The following is a 15,341-nucleotide window of genomic DNA, read 5'->3' as shown; positions in this document are numbered from 1 at the left end:
ATAATTATATTTCCCCTCCCCCTACAAAAATCATACTATTTTGGAAATGATTTGGCGGCCCACTTGCAATACCTTCGTGGCCCACCAGGGGGGCACGGCCCACAGGTTGGGAATCAGTGCTGTAGAGGACTGGGATGTTTATTACAATTTCAGGAGTGTCTGCTGCCTTAACTTACCCTCGAAACATATAACTGCTCTCGGGAGTATCTCCTCTCTGCAATACTTTCTCTCCTCTAGTCTCCGCTGTGTGTGTGAGCACTGTGTAAGCACTGTGCATGCGCACAGCTTTCACTGCTGATTGGCTGTTACCTGTGCCCTGGCTCTGCGTGTAACCAATCAGATGGTGCTGTGGGTGGGACCAGGGGCGGTTTTAGTGAATTGGAGGCCCCAGGCAAAGATCAGTGTGAGGCCCCCCCCTCCCATATAACTCATCTCAACTTCTTTGATGACCATCATACGGATGTGATTTAACAGAAGCAGTAGTGTGCAGTGGCCACTAACAACACATTTGACTCCATTCAGTGTAAGAAAATCTGCATTATAACCAACATCTGTTAGATTAAGTATGAGTGAATATCAAGCTGAACAAACTGCATCCACCTTAGAGAATAAAAAAACAAATGTAAATCTGACATCTCCTCCAAAGAGATATGAGAATAAAGACTCTATGCTTAAACGACTTTAATGCACAAACTTGTGGCTTCTCTTCATCATTTTCTGAAGTTCATGTGCTCGCCTGTTCTAGGGTTTCATGTTTTCAGATACAATATCTTAGTAAGTGTATCTGGCCCAAGGTCCCATTAAGAATTTAATGCAGTTAATTTGTATTTCTGCATCAAATCAGTTGTATTACATGGGTTTTTATTATGTTATTAAGAGAAAAAATACACTAGGCTCTGTTTTCAGTCATTTTTTTCATTGAATAATGCTGTACTGTAGGAAAACAGGAGTGTCAAACTCATTTTGGGTCGGAGGCCAGATTTGCTCCAATGAGCCGTCCTGTTGGCTGGGGAATTATTTAGCAACATCAGTACGACAAAAGCTGATGTAAAGGCTGCTGTAATGTTTATGCAGAGAAATGATCCAATATTAGGTGCAGATACTATTTAATGAGTGCTGCATGTTTGCACAATAAAGGGTTAATTAGCTACTTTAGAAGGAGAATTTACCTGCAGGTAATCTAAACAGGTCAGGCAAAAATATGCTGTCCTAGTAACATATGACCATTTTTACAGATTTTAACGTTTTTAGGACCCACTGATGATACATTTGCAAGACTGTAATATTCATTATAAATATACATTTAACATGACTGTTTATGGATTTAAAACAGCAACCTGTCGTCCACAATGCCTGATCTGACCCTTATTTTACTTGGACTGGGATCATTGCACAGAATCCAGAGAGGAGACGAGAGAGAGGGAGAGCAAGAGAGGGAGGGGGGGAGTGAGAGAGAGAGCGAGCAAGAGAGAGGGAGAGCAAGAGAGAGAGAGAGAGGGAGAGGGATAGAGAGGGAGAGTGAGAGGGAGAGCAAGGGTGCGGGTGAGTGAGAGAGAGAGCGAGCAAGAGAGAGGGAGAGCAAGAGAGAGAGAGAGAGAGAGAGGGAGAGGGAGAGAGAGAGGGAGAGCAAGAGAGAGAGGGAGAAGGAGATAGAGAAAGTGAGGGAGAGCAAGAGAGGGAGAGCAAGAGAGAGAGGGAGAGAGAGAGCGGGAGAGAGAGAGAGTGAGAGGGAGAGAGAGAGAGCGAGAGCAAGAGAGAGAGGGAGAGAGAGAGATAGAGAAAGAGAGAGAGGGAGAGGGAGAGAGAGAGATAGAGAGAGAGGGAGAGGGAGAGAGAGAGATAGAGAAAGAGAGAGAGAGAGCGAGAGAGAGAGAGAGAGGGAGAGAAAGAGAGAGTGAGAGAGAGAGAGAGGGAGAGCAAGAGAGGGAGAGCGAGAGAGAGAGAGAGGGAGAGCAAGAGAGGGAGAGCGAGAGAGAGAGAGAGAGGGAGAGCAAGAGAGAGAGGGGGAGAGAGAGAGCGAGAGAGAGAGAGAGGGAGAGCGAGAGAGAGAAGAAGCAAGAGAGAGAGGGAGAGAGGGAGAGCAAGAGAGAGAGAGAGGGAGAGCAGGGGGGGGGGGTTGAGGGACAATTACGCAGAGAAAGTATTTGTTATCCTGAGAGCAGCTGTTTTAATCCCACTCAGGGGAAGAATTTTGGTTCTTCAAGGCAAAATCCTCTGGCTTTGACATTTGTTAAGGCTTGTTCAAGAAACTAGTCAGAGGTGGACAGGACAAGACTCACTGAGAGAGCAGTGGTGACGCTGCAGCTGCGCTCTGCCTTGCGTCTTTTTATGATGTTCCACACAGCTCTAAATGGTAAACTATGAATAATTTTCTTTGACCTGGGAGTGGCAAAAACATACGTGAGCTATAATTGTAGGGGGAAAAAAACCTAGGCAAATTCTTGAGGCCCCCCTCATGGACGAGGCCCCAGGCAATTGCCTACCTTTGCCTAATGGTAAAACCGCCTGTGGGTGGGACAATGCTGCAGCACAGACTGTCAGATTGAAAAAAGGCAAATTCAAAATGCTGAATATCGTCGCCGATAATCAGCCCGGCCGATAATCGGTCTACCCTTGGTCGGCACATCTGCTAACATACCCAAACTCTGACAGTATGACAGTGCTTCTCTATGCAGAAATTCCCTCCTGCCTCCCAGCTTGATTTCTTTGCTGTGGCTTGATGTTAGTATCTACATAAATCTGGTTGAGAATATATTCCATCAGAGGCAGACTGACCTAGAATTGTGTGTTTGTGGTTTGAGATTTGGAGGCACTGACTTAAATAATCGTATAGACACCATACCCTTTATTCCTTGCATTATTCGTACTAATAATTGTGACAAGCCCTGACTCAGGACATGCCCCCCAGCTGTTGCTGAAGTCAGACGAACATCATCTAGTGGTTGTTTATGTTAGCAACATTCACACAGTTTCTGACCTGTTTTAACCATAACTAGAGATAGTTAGCAGCTATCTCCTCATCTACATGTGGTTAACTTCAAAGACAAACATTAAACTGCACCAACCTGAGAAGAGAAACTAAGGCCCTCCTCACCATGAAAACGCCCATGGTGTGTCCTTTTACTGTTTTCTCATCCAGCTGTAAGAGAAAGATAAAAACATCCCTGTGAGGACATCTGAGCTGTCTACATGTAGCACAATCGTCCAGACTATATCCCTAATACCGACTGGACTGCAGACAGCAAAACTAAACAGAGTAAACACAACAACATAAAGTCAGTATAAGTGACTACAGACAGCACAACCACGTCAAAACAATCAAATAATGGAAATTCTTACACTGTCATCCTGACTTCATGAGCTGGCAGTTGGGGAATTTTTAAGTTGTTTTTTTTTTTCCAAACCAAACTTTGTCTGCATTTATTTTCATGATAATTGATGCATTAATGTTGAAGATCTTGATTTAAAAGGTGATGTCTTACCTGTAATAAGAGAGTGAAGCAAGCAAAATTGAGGGTCAAGTTACACTGAGAAACTGGAGCAGCTTGATTCAGAGCTTTTCAAATATCCCACCTCTATCTTATGTGAATTTACGTAAAGTTGTTCTTGTTTAATCCCTGCTTTGCAATCCAGGCAGAGACACAGAACATGCATTTACATTAAACCTGTGGGGTTACCACCCTTCTCTCTGTGCTACAAGTTTGTCTTTTTCGTCCAGTATTTACTGAAGAAATGATTCCTAGAATTAGCTGGCTAGTTTCACACAAAAGACCGAGCCTATTATCATTCCATCCAGTCCCTCCATACAGACACAGATCAATATCCAGCTCTGGTAACCCATATTCAACAAGTCTGCCTAAAATCTGGGTGTCATGAAGAGCTAACCTGTAAGGTTCATGTTGCCTTGAATGCTCAGTCGTGCTGACTCACCTTCTAGAACATCAAGACGATCTGACCCTACCTTACAGAGCATGCAGCACAGCTCCTGGGTCAGGTCGTGGTAGTATCATTCATGGCTTGGATTGACTACTGCAACTCCTCACTAGCAGGCATGTCTGCAGTTTTCACTGGGCACCATGACAATCCTGGTGAATGGGCCTTCACAGTTGGGATTTATTGATAATATCAATGCATGTGTGTTGAATCAGTAGCATTGGTGCCACTTTTAATCAGTTCTGTGCATGTTTTCTTTTTTCCCACTTTCAAACTACACTATATTGCCAAAAGTATTCACTCACCCATCCAAATCACTGAAATCAGGTGTTCCAATCACTCCCATGGCCACAGGTGTATAAAATCAAGCACCTAGGCATGCAGACTGTTTCTACAAACATTTGTGAAAGAATGGCTCGCTCTCAGGAGCTCAGTGAATTCCAGCATGGTACTGTGATAGGATGCCACCTGTGCAACAAGTCCAGTGGTGAAATTTCCTGGCTCCTAAATATTCCACCCATTTCAGAATGGGATTGCACTGAAGTTCATATATGAGTCAAGGCAGGTGAGTGAATACTTTTGGCAATATAGTGTATATTTAGATATTCTTAGTGACTGGGTGTGCTCACGTGGCTAGTTAGTTGGTGACAAGGCAAGTAGCCACTCACTTTAAGGATTTTGGGGAGGCCAAGTAGGTTTCAGGAGGATCTGGTTGATCCTGGCTACCACTGGGAATACTACTGTAATGGTGCTGCTATTTCATGGGGTAATCAATTAAGGCATTATAAATCAAGATGAATTTTTACTTTGGTTGCCAATATGTTTACCATGTATGGTGTCATCTTAGTGTAGTCACAAATTAATAAAACATGAATAAATTCTTTGTCAAAATGTTTGTTTACAGAATTCGCATGGTAGCACTGCCTTGTGCTGGAACAGTCAAGCAAAAGCTTCATGTTCTAATGTGGGCCATATTTAATTTTATATTAAAAATTTGCTGCGGGCCAATCAAAAATGGACTGTGGGCTGCATTTTGCCCCCGGTCCATCGTTTGTCTGGACTAGACAGTGGAGGCAGCCATGTGCGTCAGGGAGGGGGCAGCTGGGAAGATACAGAGAGAGATGGGCCTGGACCTGGTGCTGGCCTGGATGATGGCCATCAGGAAGCCAGAGCAGTACAGGACCAAGGATGATGTGGTGAGAGCCTGAGCTCCCATACCTGGCCTGAGGTGTTCTGTTCTACAATTTAGGAGCATCACAGAAAATGCTCATTCACCTCAGGTTTTTTTTTTTTTTTTTTTTGACATATGTATTTTTTGGTGTTTTATACATTTATTACAGAGATACAGTGGTAAGATTCAGACACAGGGATGAGAGACCAGGAAAAGACGTGCAGGAAAGGAGCCACAGGCCACCCACGTAAATGGGGTGTGACCTGGCCCCTAGGCCTTCATGTCCATGAATGAGTAGCCTGGTTTCAGGTCTGACCTATGGCTCCTTTCCTGCATGTCATTCACCACTCTCTCATCCCTGTTCATGACTCTATCCATAAAGATAAAATCATACGTGACATATAAATAATGGCATAAAAGTTGCTGAGTAACACTGTCATGAGAAAATGTCATTAGTTAACCTACTTTCCTCCTCTGGTTGCATCTACCTGAGGTTGGAGTGTTGAGACGGTTAAGGCTGTTGGCACAAGTGGGTAGGAGAGGATGGGGGACATCTGAATGGGTCAGGGTCATAATGGAAACACCAAAAATTAAAACGTGACACTTCTGTTCCCTCTGCCTCTATTTTGTCTGTCAGAGTCATGGAACAAAGCTGTTTGCAAATGAAGGTTTTGCACAGCAACCAAATCAGCTGAGAACTTTACATACACAAATTTCTGGAGAAAGTTCAAGGCAAAGGAAAGACCTTATTTATTCAAGTATTCATTCATTTATTTAAGCTTTTATTAATCTTGAAGAATCATCGAGGGCATGCCTTTATTTTCTATGAGGTCGAGAGGACAAAAAAACAGAATAAATAGACTTGAAACAAAATATGTCAGAAATCTAATTAGAGACTGTCAGGCATAAAGGAAGCACGCAGTTATAAAGGTAAAAATGCGCTCAAATAGGGATGTTTTTAAAATATTCTTACACTGTTTTGTGTGTGTGGTGGCTTAAATAATGGGCTAAGAAAAAAACCCAACTACTGAAGCATAATGTGTTTTAATCTGTATTGTGGCCTAGCTAGGCAACTAGGTCTGTTAATACTACTTTTTCATGATTTTTTCCACCTTTTTTTTTTTTGAGGGCGTATTTTAAGCTGTATTTATCGGTAATTATTCCTCTAAATCTGTCTAATCGATGGGAATTTTTAAAAGTCAAGCACAGGGATCGCTACATCCACTCAGTCAGTTTAGTTCGGCCACAAACTTCATATCCCAGAATCCTTCACGCAACATTTCTGGCGTTTCCTGTCCAGCCAATCAAGAAGAAACGGTTGTCTGCTGTGAAACCTGCTGTTCGTAACCTATAAACTTCTCTTTAAGAAGATTTAAACTGCCCAGAAAGCGAGTTTGGAAGGTGAGGACTGTGTTTTTGTATTTTAAAAACGTATAATGTGTGTTTTTTGGCTAATTAATTAGCCTGTGTAAACAGAGCTGAATGATGCTAACCTCCCTTCGGTTAGCCTGGCACTGTAGTACACCATTCTAGGGTCACTAAGCGTTTTTATTTCGCTTTATTAAATCATCCTCTCAAAGTTGTGGGTCTTAGATTCAAATGAAACACACACCTTTGTGGTTGTCGTCCTCACCGCCCAAGCTAGTTTGTGTTTGGTTGCACCTAGCTTCTTCTGCTCCAGTTTGTGGTCGGTTACTATTAGATCAAACATCAGAGGTGGAGACCCTGGGGTCAAAGAGCAGAGTGATTGTTACGGAGGTAAGCTAAGCTAAAAGTTCTAACTTAGACGTTGGAAGAAACTTTAAACTTTTGCCTGAGAGATCGCTCACTCACTGAAACTGACACTGAACTTAACAACAGCAAAACCAGGGCTCAGCGCTTTTATTGATCTGCCTCGGCCGGCAAAGAGGCTAAAGAATGCCGTTAGGTTCCCCCCTGTGAGTCGGAGAAATAAGGCAGCCTCTCACCAGCTGGATGCATACAGCGACAAGCAGGAGAGGATGTGGGCGTATAGGGGGGTCCCGTGGAGGCCGTCCAGTTCCAGAGTGTGAATGACATGACAGTGACTGGAAGCATTGTTATTTATTTTACAATAAAATAACATTTGTAATACAATTTTCAGATGTCTTTTATGTCATTGAAGGCAAAATTATAACATTCAAATCACTGTTCTGCTTGACAGACTCTCTTTCACTAAAAATGCATTTTTCTCAGCTTTCTAGAAAAAAAGTGGTCTTTTTGGTGAAACTAGCCTCTATTCAACTTAAGATAAATCAAGAACGGAACAAGATACAAACAAATGTTTTTTTTTTTCCATGATGAAATAGAGAGTTTCTTCTTTCATTTGAGCTATTCTGTGTTTTCAGAGTCATTGTACAAAATATTCTGTGGGTCTTGAAAGACGACTCAAAATGGCCAAAAACGCCGGCAAAAGCCACTTTCCATTTTATAAAAGGGCTGACACTCAATGAGTTAATGGTCTTCCACATCTTTAATTTACTACACTGTGCACACATTGCTACAATTATTATAAGAATAATAAAAGCATTTAGATTATTTTGAAATGACTTTAAACACTGTTTACAACAGAATGAAACATAAAGAGCTGCATCTGTAAATCAAACCATTTCTCATCCTCTTGAAGGACATTCATATTAAAACACTCAAAAGAACATGTTTGCTGTAATTTACATAAATAGCTTATTTTATCGTTTTGTGATCTTTTTTCTCATATGAGCTTTGACAGTGTTAGACACGACACACAGATGAGCGAGTGTTTGTCTCTGCTCAAGTCTGCTGTCAGATAACAAACAGGACACGTTTACATGGAGCTAGAACTTCAGTTTTTGGAGCTAACAGTGGACTCTACGGTGCTCATGTGGCACAAGATCTCGTCACACCCCTACAGAATTCGATAGTACAGATTGGCCCATATTCACAGATACCCTATGACATGAGTTTATTTTGCTCTGATGTCAGGATCGGATCTTTGACTTCCTAACTCAGTTTAATATCCTCCACATTATAGCATGATGTTTTTCATAAGCTTTGTTGTCACTTAGAGCAAAATCTATGATAAATCTGGCTGTGACCAGTTGCCACTATTGTAGCGTATTGGCAAAGATACAGACATACGAAGTGGTGTCCATCCTGTTGTCTGGAAATAGGAACTTCTAGATCATTAAAAAAAGGATGGTTGTATAACCCCTCCATCTTGATTTTGCTGTCAAACACAGCCAGCTCCTCTCTGACCCAATGTTAACTCTGTCCTTCTTTCTCTTCCTGCAGATCTACAGTTTGAAGATGGGCATATCTACAGACTCAGATCTGTGCTCAAACCAGTTTAATTTTTAAGAGACACTCAAACGGTGATCATAAAGAGGAGAGATGGCACAGAAAAAAGTTCGGCTGGAGCGAGAAGTGATTTCTTGTCCGATCTGTCTGGATCTCCTGAAGGATCCAGTGACTGTTCCCTGTGGACACAGCTACTGTATGAACTGTATTAAGACCCACTGGGATAGAGAGGATGAGAGAAGAATCTACAGCTGTCCTCAATGTAGAAAGACCTTCACACCGAGGCCTGACCTGGGAAAAAACACCATGTTAGCAGATTTAGTAGAAGAGCTAAAGAAGACCAGACTCCAAGCGAGTCCTGCTGATCACTGCTACGCTGGACCTGAAGATGTGGCCTGTGACGTCTGCACAGGGAGAAAAAGAAAAGCCAGCAAGTCCTGTCTGCAGTGTTTGATTTCTTATTGTGAGAAACATCTTCAGCCTCATTTTGAGTCCCCTGCATTTGAAAAACACAAGCTGACAGATCCCTCAAAGAAGCTCCAGGAGAACATCTGCTCTAGTCATGATGAGGTAATGAAGATATTTTGTCGCACTGATAGGCAGTTCATTTGTTATCTCTGTTTAATGGAAGACCATAAAGGACACGACACAGTCTCAGCTGCTGCAGTGAGGACGGAGAGCCAGAAAAAGATTGAGGTGAGTCGCCGAAACATCCAACAGAGAATAGGAGACAGAGAGGAAGATGTGAAGCTGCTTCAGCAGGAGGTGGAGGCTATCAATCAGTCTGCTGACGAAGCTGTGGACCACTGTGAGAAGACACTTATTGAGGTGATCCGCCTTGTGGAGAAAAGACACTCTGATGCGATGAAGCAGGTCAGATCTCAGCAGGCAACTGAAGTGAGCAGAGTCAGAGAGCTTCAGGAGAAGCTGGAGGAGGAGATCACAGAGCTGAAGAGGAAAGATGCTGAACTTGAGAAGCTGTCAAACACAGAGGATCATAATCGGTTTCTTCAAGACTATCCAACACTATCACAACTCAATGAACCTACGAACTCATCCAGCAGCTCTGAACGTCCTCTGAGATTCTTCGAGGATGTGACAGCGGCTGTGACAGACCTCAGAGACAAACTCCAGGACGTTCTGGAAGAGAAATGGACAAACATCTCTCCATCAGTGACTGACATGGATGTTTTTCAGTCAGAATCAGAGCCTAAGACCAGAGCTGAATTCTTAAAATATTCATGTGACATTTCGCTGCATCCAAACACTGCTCATAAATGTCTGTTTTTGTCAAAGAGGAACAGAAAAGCAACGCTGATGTTTAAGAAACAATCTTATCCCAATCACCCAGACCGGTTCATTGATTACTGGCAGGTCATGAGCAGAGAGAGTCTGACGGGACAGTGTTACTGGGAGGTGAAGTGGAGAGGAGGTGTTTACGTAGCAGTCGCGTACAAAGACATCTGTAGAGGAGAGAGCTCCACTGACTGTGTGTTTGGACACAACGACAAATCCTGGGCGCTGGATTGTGACAACAGCACTTTTAACTTCTGGTACAACAAAGTCAGTACTCATGCCTCTGGTCCTCTGTCCTCCAGGTTTGGAGTCTACCTGGATCACAGCGCAGGTGTTCTGTCGTTCTATAACGTCACCGACACCATGACTCTCCTCCACAGGTTTAAGACCAAATTCACTCAGCCTCTCTACGCTGGACTCGGGTTTTATTACCCTGGAGACTCTGCAGAGATCTGTAAACTGAAATAGACTGAAGTCATCCATGGTAGAGGGTTAACCGCCGTTAGAGTCTTAAACTTGGGTTGGTTTCCTATTTACAGCCTGATGGACTCGCTGGGATTTAGGGGTGAAGTTGCAGTGTTCACTCCATCACTTTGGGCTGTTTAATGTTGATTGTTAATTTGGTTGGCTTCCATTTATACATTTGTTCTGAATATTCCTCCCTGGTTGGGGTTATTGAGCCTTTAGTTTGATTTGGAGGAACAGCAGAAAAAGGGTTACTTTTGCAGAAAGCTGTAGGTTAATTTTTATTTCAACAAAGAGCGAATGCTGATGTCCAAAGTCAAAGATGGGAGTATTAAAAAGATAGTATCAGCATGATATCAGTGTCACAGATGTGAGTATTTCAGCCAATATTATAAGTTGATTTATCAGCTGTACATATCGGCTATGTAAGTCATACATCAGCCTTAAATATCCGCAAGTGTACAACACATTCAAGGAGGCCCACTGGGAGCCCTGAACATTTTGAATGAACTCCAAACCTACACAGCTATCACGTTATTTCCCTGCTCCTCTTCAGCTCTGCTTGACTCAGACTCTTTTTGCACAGGAGACACTTTTTGTGTTTACAAGGAAAAATAGTCATGTATGTATCAGTAACCACTAAAATGAGCTTGGAAGTATGAGCATATCAAATATCGATAAAAATCCAATTTCATGCATTCCTAGAATTAAAACTCTGTTACACAGTGAGAGGACAAGCAGAGGAGGCATGCAACAACACTAATGTTTGTTCAAAGTGTGACTCCAGTGAGCTTACCACAGACAAGCCCGAAAAGATAACAGATGATGCACAAATGCGCACTGTAAGACCAAACAGTTGAACGTTTAAAAGAAGAGTTTCTGTAACCTAAAAATCTAAAATAGCCATTTCAGCTCTTTTTTTCTGAGTGATAGCATTTTTAGTTTTAAGTAAACAGTACTCAATCACTACTTTTTGTAATTGTACTCAAATTATTTGACAATCATTCCCTACTCTGAAGAGTTTTCCCAGAATGCCTTTGGGCATTAGACACTTTTGCACCATGAGTGAAGTTACTGACTCAGTTAGACACGTCGTGCCTGTGGAGAGCAAACATGATATGTAATGGAAGATTTACTGACCATGAAGGAAGAGGACTTCCTGGTTCTGTGTGCTCCTTTCACTTACTGTCATGTGTAGCCACTGAAGTTGGCCTACCTTAAATCTACAAGATTAAAGTCTGTGATTGAAATAAGGGGAAAATGCAGTGGATAAAGAACATGAAGCTTAACAAAAACTACTGAATTGTTGTTTTGATTTAAACACAACTTTTAAATATCGAAGTTTTAACTGTGTAGTTTAACTAAGAAAAATAAAGTTAACCCAACAAATGTTAAAAAAAAAACACTGTTGATAAAAGTAAAAATGGTGAAGAACCTGCTCCTCAACAGTTCATTTTTTCAGTTACTTAAACTTTTCATGCATTCAGTTTGCTCCAGTGTTTTGAGTTTAAACTCGTCAGAAATTGCTAATTTATGCCTACTACTTAAAAACTTTCACCAAATCAGTTTCATTTTGACTCTTTAATATTTCAGTAATTCTAAAGCGGTTCTATACCAGTTTCTCACTGACTAGAGCATATTTTCCATTTATTTTTAGGAAGGAGCAGCTTCTGCTGATTCTGACAGGATAGACCAGGGGGACAGCTCTACACACGTCTCGATTTATTTTGATTTAACGCTGGATGCACATCACAATCAGATCACTTTTTTAGAGTCCATGAAAATGGTGCATTTAATTCTAACTGAGCATGAACATCACAAAAAGACTATGGACAACCCTGGCAGAGGCCAACACTTTCACTTTAAGGGAGTATGTCTGTGCTTAGCAGGAGGACACAGCTCTCCCTTTTCAGCCTGATGGCTTTAAGCAACAACCTTCTCAATGTTCCTGCAGCAGGTACCACATGACCCCCACTGCAACATGATAATAACTCCTATCCATGTTTACATAACATGTAGAATAACAGTTCCATGACCCGAACAAGTGTTTTAAACCAAAGCCAAAAAAAAGGGTGGAAGTGTATTTTCAAGGGGTTATATATGTTAGAAAGACTCAGGAATGTGCAGATTACTGTGTTAAACATGGTGATTTAAATGTATTAAACTGTGACTTATTGTGTATTGAATGTTTCTTGAAGTAATGTTCTAAAAGTGGACATGAATCTTTCTCTCCAAATGTTCTTTCAGTGAGTCACTGAGAGATGATTGGACATTTTCTGTGTCGTGGAGAGATTCTGTCCAAACAGACTGATTGTTTGGATGAATTAAATGATTCAGGAAGAGAGCTTTAACATGGAAGTTTCCATTTTAATTCAACAACAGTAAACAGTGTTTTCTTCTCGTCTTCACTGCAGGGTGTCTTAGAGCTGATGAAACAAATGTGACACTCAGGGTTGTAGTGGTGCTTGAAATCCTTTAAAATGTTTGAATTTTGTGCTTGAAATTGAAAGTGTATGACTTGTGATAATATTTATCTGAATGAACGCTTCTTTTATATCACAGGGTGATTAAATAAATCAAAGGTCTTTTATATTGGAAAAAATATATAAAATAATTTGAGGGAAAAACAAATTTTCTCTTTAGAACAATACCTTACAGCAGGGGTGTCAAACTCAAGGCCCAGGGGCCAAATCCGGCCCGTGGAATGGTTAAGCCGGCCTGCAGGCTGAGCTCATATTTCTGTTCTAACCGGCCCAACAGTCTGAGGTCTGCAGATTTCCTCAAGTATAAAAATGTCAACATATCCTTGATGATTTAAGATATCCTTGTTAAGTCGTAATATATGAAAAAGTAAGGAGTAAAAATATTTAGATAAGAAGTCAGGAATGTGGGAAAAGAAATTAATTTGTGTTTTATTTTCATAATTTTAATTTTGCATCCTACAATTAGGACTTCAGATTTTGACTTTATTTCATACTTTGAGCATTTCAACTCATAATTTTGACTTCTCATGTAATTTTTTTAACATTTAAGATTGATAATTCTAATTTCTAAGTCATATTTTGACCTTTTTAACCAACTACTTTGCATTTTATCTCATATTTTCAACTCCAAACTTTGCCTTCATAATCCCAAAGTTTGACCTTTTAGACTCAATTTAAAAGTTTGAATCATATTTTGACTTAATTTCATCATTACAAATTTTATTTCATATTTTGACCTTTTAAACTCATGGTTTTGACTTTCTTTCTAATGTTTGTCTTTAAAAAACATTTTTCAGTTTCAGTTTCACGTTTTGACCTTGAAATAATAAATTGACTTTTCTCAGATTATGAGCCTTTAAACTTAGCTTTTTAACTTTTTAAATTTCAAAATCATTTTTCATCAGTGCCAAGATTTTTTTTTGTCATATTTTATTACTGGTAAATGAGGTTGACAGTTTCTGGTTTAAAGGTGCAGTGTGTAATATTTAGCCTAGTAGCATTTAGTAAAACAAACAAACATGATGAAACATGATGTCTGTAGGTAGGTCTATCCTAATTAGTGTTTATCCACCTGAAAAAAAATGTGGGTTTTATATATATATATATATATATATATATATATATATATATATATATATATATATATATATATATATTAACTCAGAATAAGCAATCTATTCATACATGGGGAGGGTCCCCTCCACGGGTGCCGCCATCTTGAATTTTTGCATTTTGCATGTTTCTCTGGTGAAAACTGTGGCAACCAGTGGAATAAAAAAAAAAAAGAAAGTGTATCTGTTATTTGGTTGCTCATGTGGCACCATAGAAACATGCACAATGCAAAAATTCAAGATGGCGGCGCCCGTGGAGGGGACCCTCCCCATGTATGAAATGATTGCTTATTCTGAGTTGATATTAAAAAAAAAACAACAAACATTTTTTTCAGGTGGATAAACACTAATTAGGATAGACCTACCTATAGACATCATGTTTCATTTAACCAAGTTTGTTTTACTAAATGCTACTAGGCTAAATATTACACACTGCACCTTTAAAAGGGGACCCTGTTAGGCCCTCAGGTTAGACCTGAATCCAGAATCTGGCCCCTGCTGTGACTGAGTTTGACACCCCTGCCTTACAGTAAACAGAGTAAATGTGGGGCACCAGTCATTTTATGGGTCATCATTTTCACATTTTCATGAAGAGTTAAAAGGGACATTTTATGCAAAAATCACTTTTTGAGGCTTTTCTAACAAAAAAGTGTTTGCCTGGCCAGTCCACAATCCCCTCGAGTGCCAGAAAAATCCATTCCCTCCCTCCCTTTCAGTTGTTTGGTTCAGTTGGCCCTCCCTGTTTGGAAGAAAGCTCCACCCTCATCTCCTGAACCTGAGAAGAGACCACTACTACTGTGAATCTTTATCGTGGTCGTTTACAGCAGTGGTTCCCAAAGTGGGCATTGTGAGATGCCTTTCAGCGGAACTGAGCCATCAGAGGAGGAGAGCCTTAGTAAGGAAGGAGACCCAGAACCTGATGGTCACTCTGAGCTCCAGAAGGACAACCATCACTGCAGCCCTCCACTGATCTGGGCTTTATTGCAGAGTGGCCTTCCTCAGTGCAAAACACAGGAAAGCCCACCTCCAAATAACTCCACATGAAAGCTGATGGAGAAATTGATATTTTGACTCAGTCAGGTGGTGTTGAAGATAAGAAGGGGAAGTTTCAACTAAGAGTCTCTCCCATGCTTTATGTTTTGATAGGCAAGCATGGCGTATGCTGAGAGTGTGACGCTTGAATACTGACGCATCTCTGTTTGAGGAGCTCCTCTCCTACGATCCTGTGTTGTGTGAGATTTTGTGCACAGCTTGAATAAAGAGACTTCAAGATCCTCACTGTGGGCATGTTGATTTTGGTTAGACTGTGAGCTTTGTTTTATGGTTGGATGAGGCTTGTGCTGGACCCCAGATTTCCTGGTTTGAAGCGGGTTCCAGCACACTTCAGTCAGGGAAAAGCTGATCTACAGTTACAAGATTGTCACCTTATTAAAAACAAAGACTGCACCAGTTTTATCTCCTAATATCTGATATAAGCAGTGTTTTGTAAAAGAGAATGAGCACTGGTGTGACGAGTCATAAGGAGGAGTGGCTCTCTGAAAGCACTCCTCTTCCTGGAACAGATCAGAGCTGTAAACCCTCCTCTCT

At 41.0% G+C, this 15,341-nt stretch overlaps 1 protein-coding gene across 2 annotated transcripts in view; it reads left to right on the top strand.

Annotated features, from left to right (window-relative positions):
- Positions 1–12,906, top strand: part of LOC121519954 (tripartite motif-containing protein 16-like) — a 32,796-nt gene extending 19,890 nt beyond the window's left edge. The window contains exons 1-2 of one of the 2 annotated variants that reach the window (XM_041803082.1): positions 6,406–6,505; positions 8,393–12,906. In XM_041803082.1, the coding sequence (XP_041659016.1) occupies positions 8,492–10,162 (1,671 nt within the window). In that variant the 5' untranslated portion in view covers positions 6,406–6,505; positions 8,393–8,491 and the 3' untranslated portion in view covers positions 10,163–12,906. Of the gene's footprint in view, positions 1–6,405; positions 6,506–8,392 lie in introns of those variants that run through there. The other variant, XM_041803083.1, reaches the window with a different exon arrangement.
- The last annotated feature ends 2,435 nt before the right edge of the window (positions 12,907–15,341 follow it).

Source organism: Cheilinus undulatus, linkage group 13, assembly GCF_018320785.1.
Source record: "Cheilinus undulatus linkage group 13, ASM1832078v1, whole genome shotgun sequence".
In the NCBI taxonomy this organism is placed as follows: domain Eukaryota; kingdom Metazoa; phylum Chordata; class Actinopteri; order Labriformes; family Labridae; genus Cheilinus; species Cheilinus undulatus.
The sequence above is the reverse complement of the archived record's forward strand: the minus strand, read 5'-3'. Positions and strand labels throughout refer to the sequence as shown.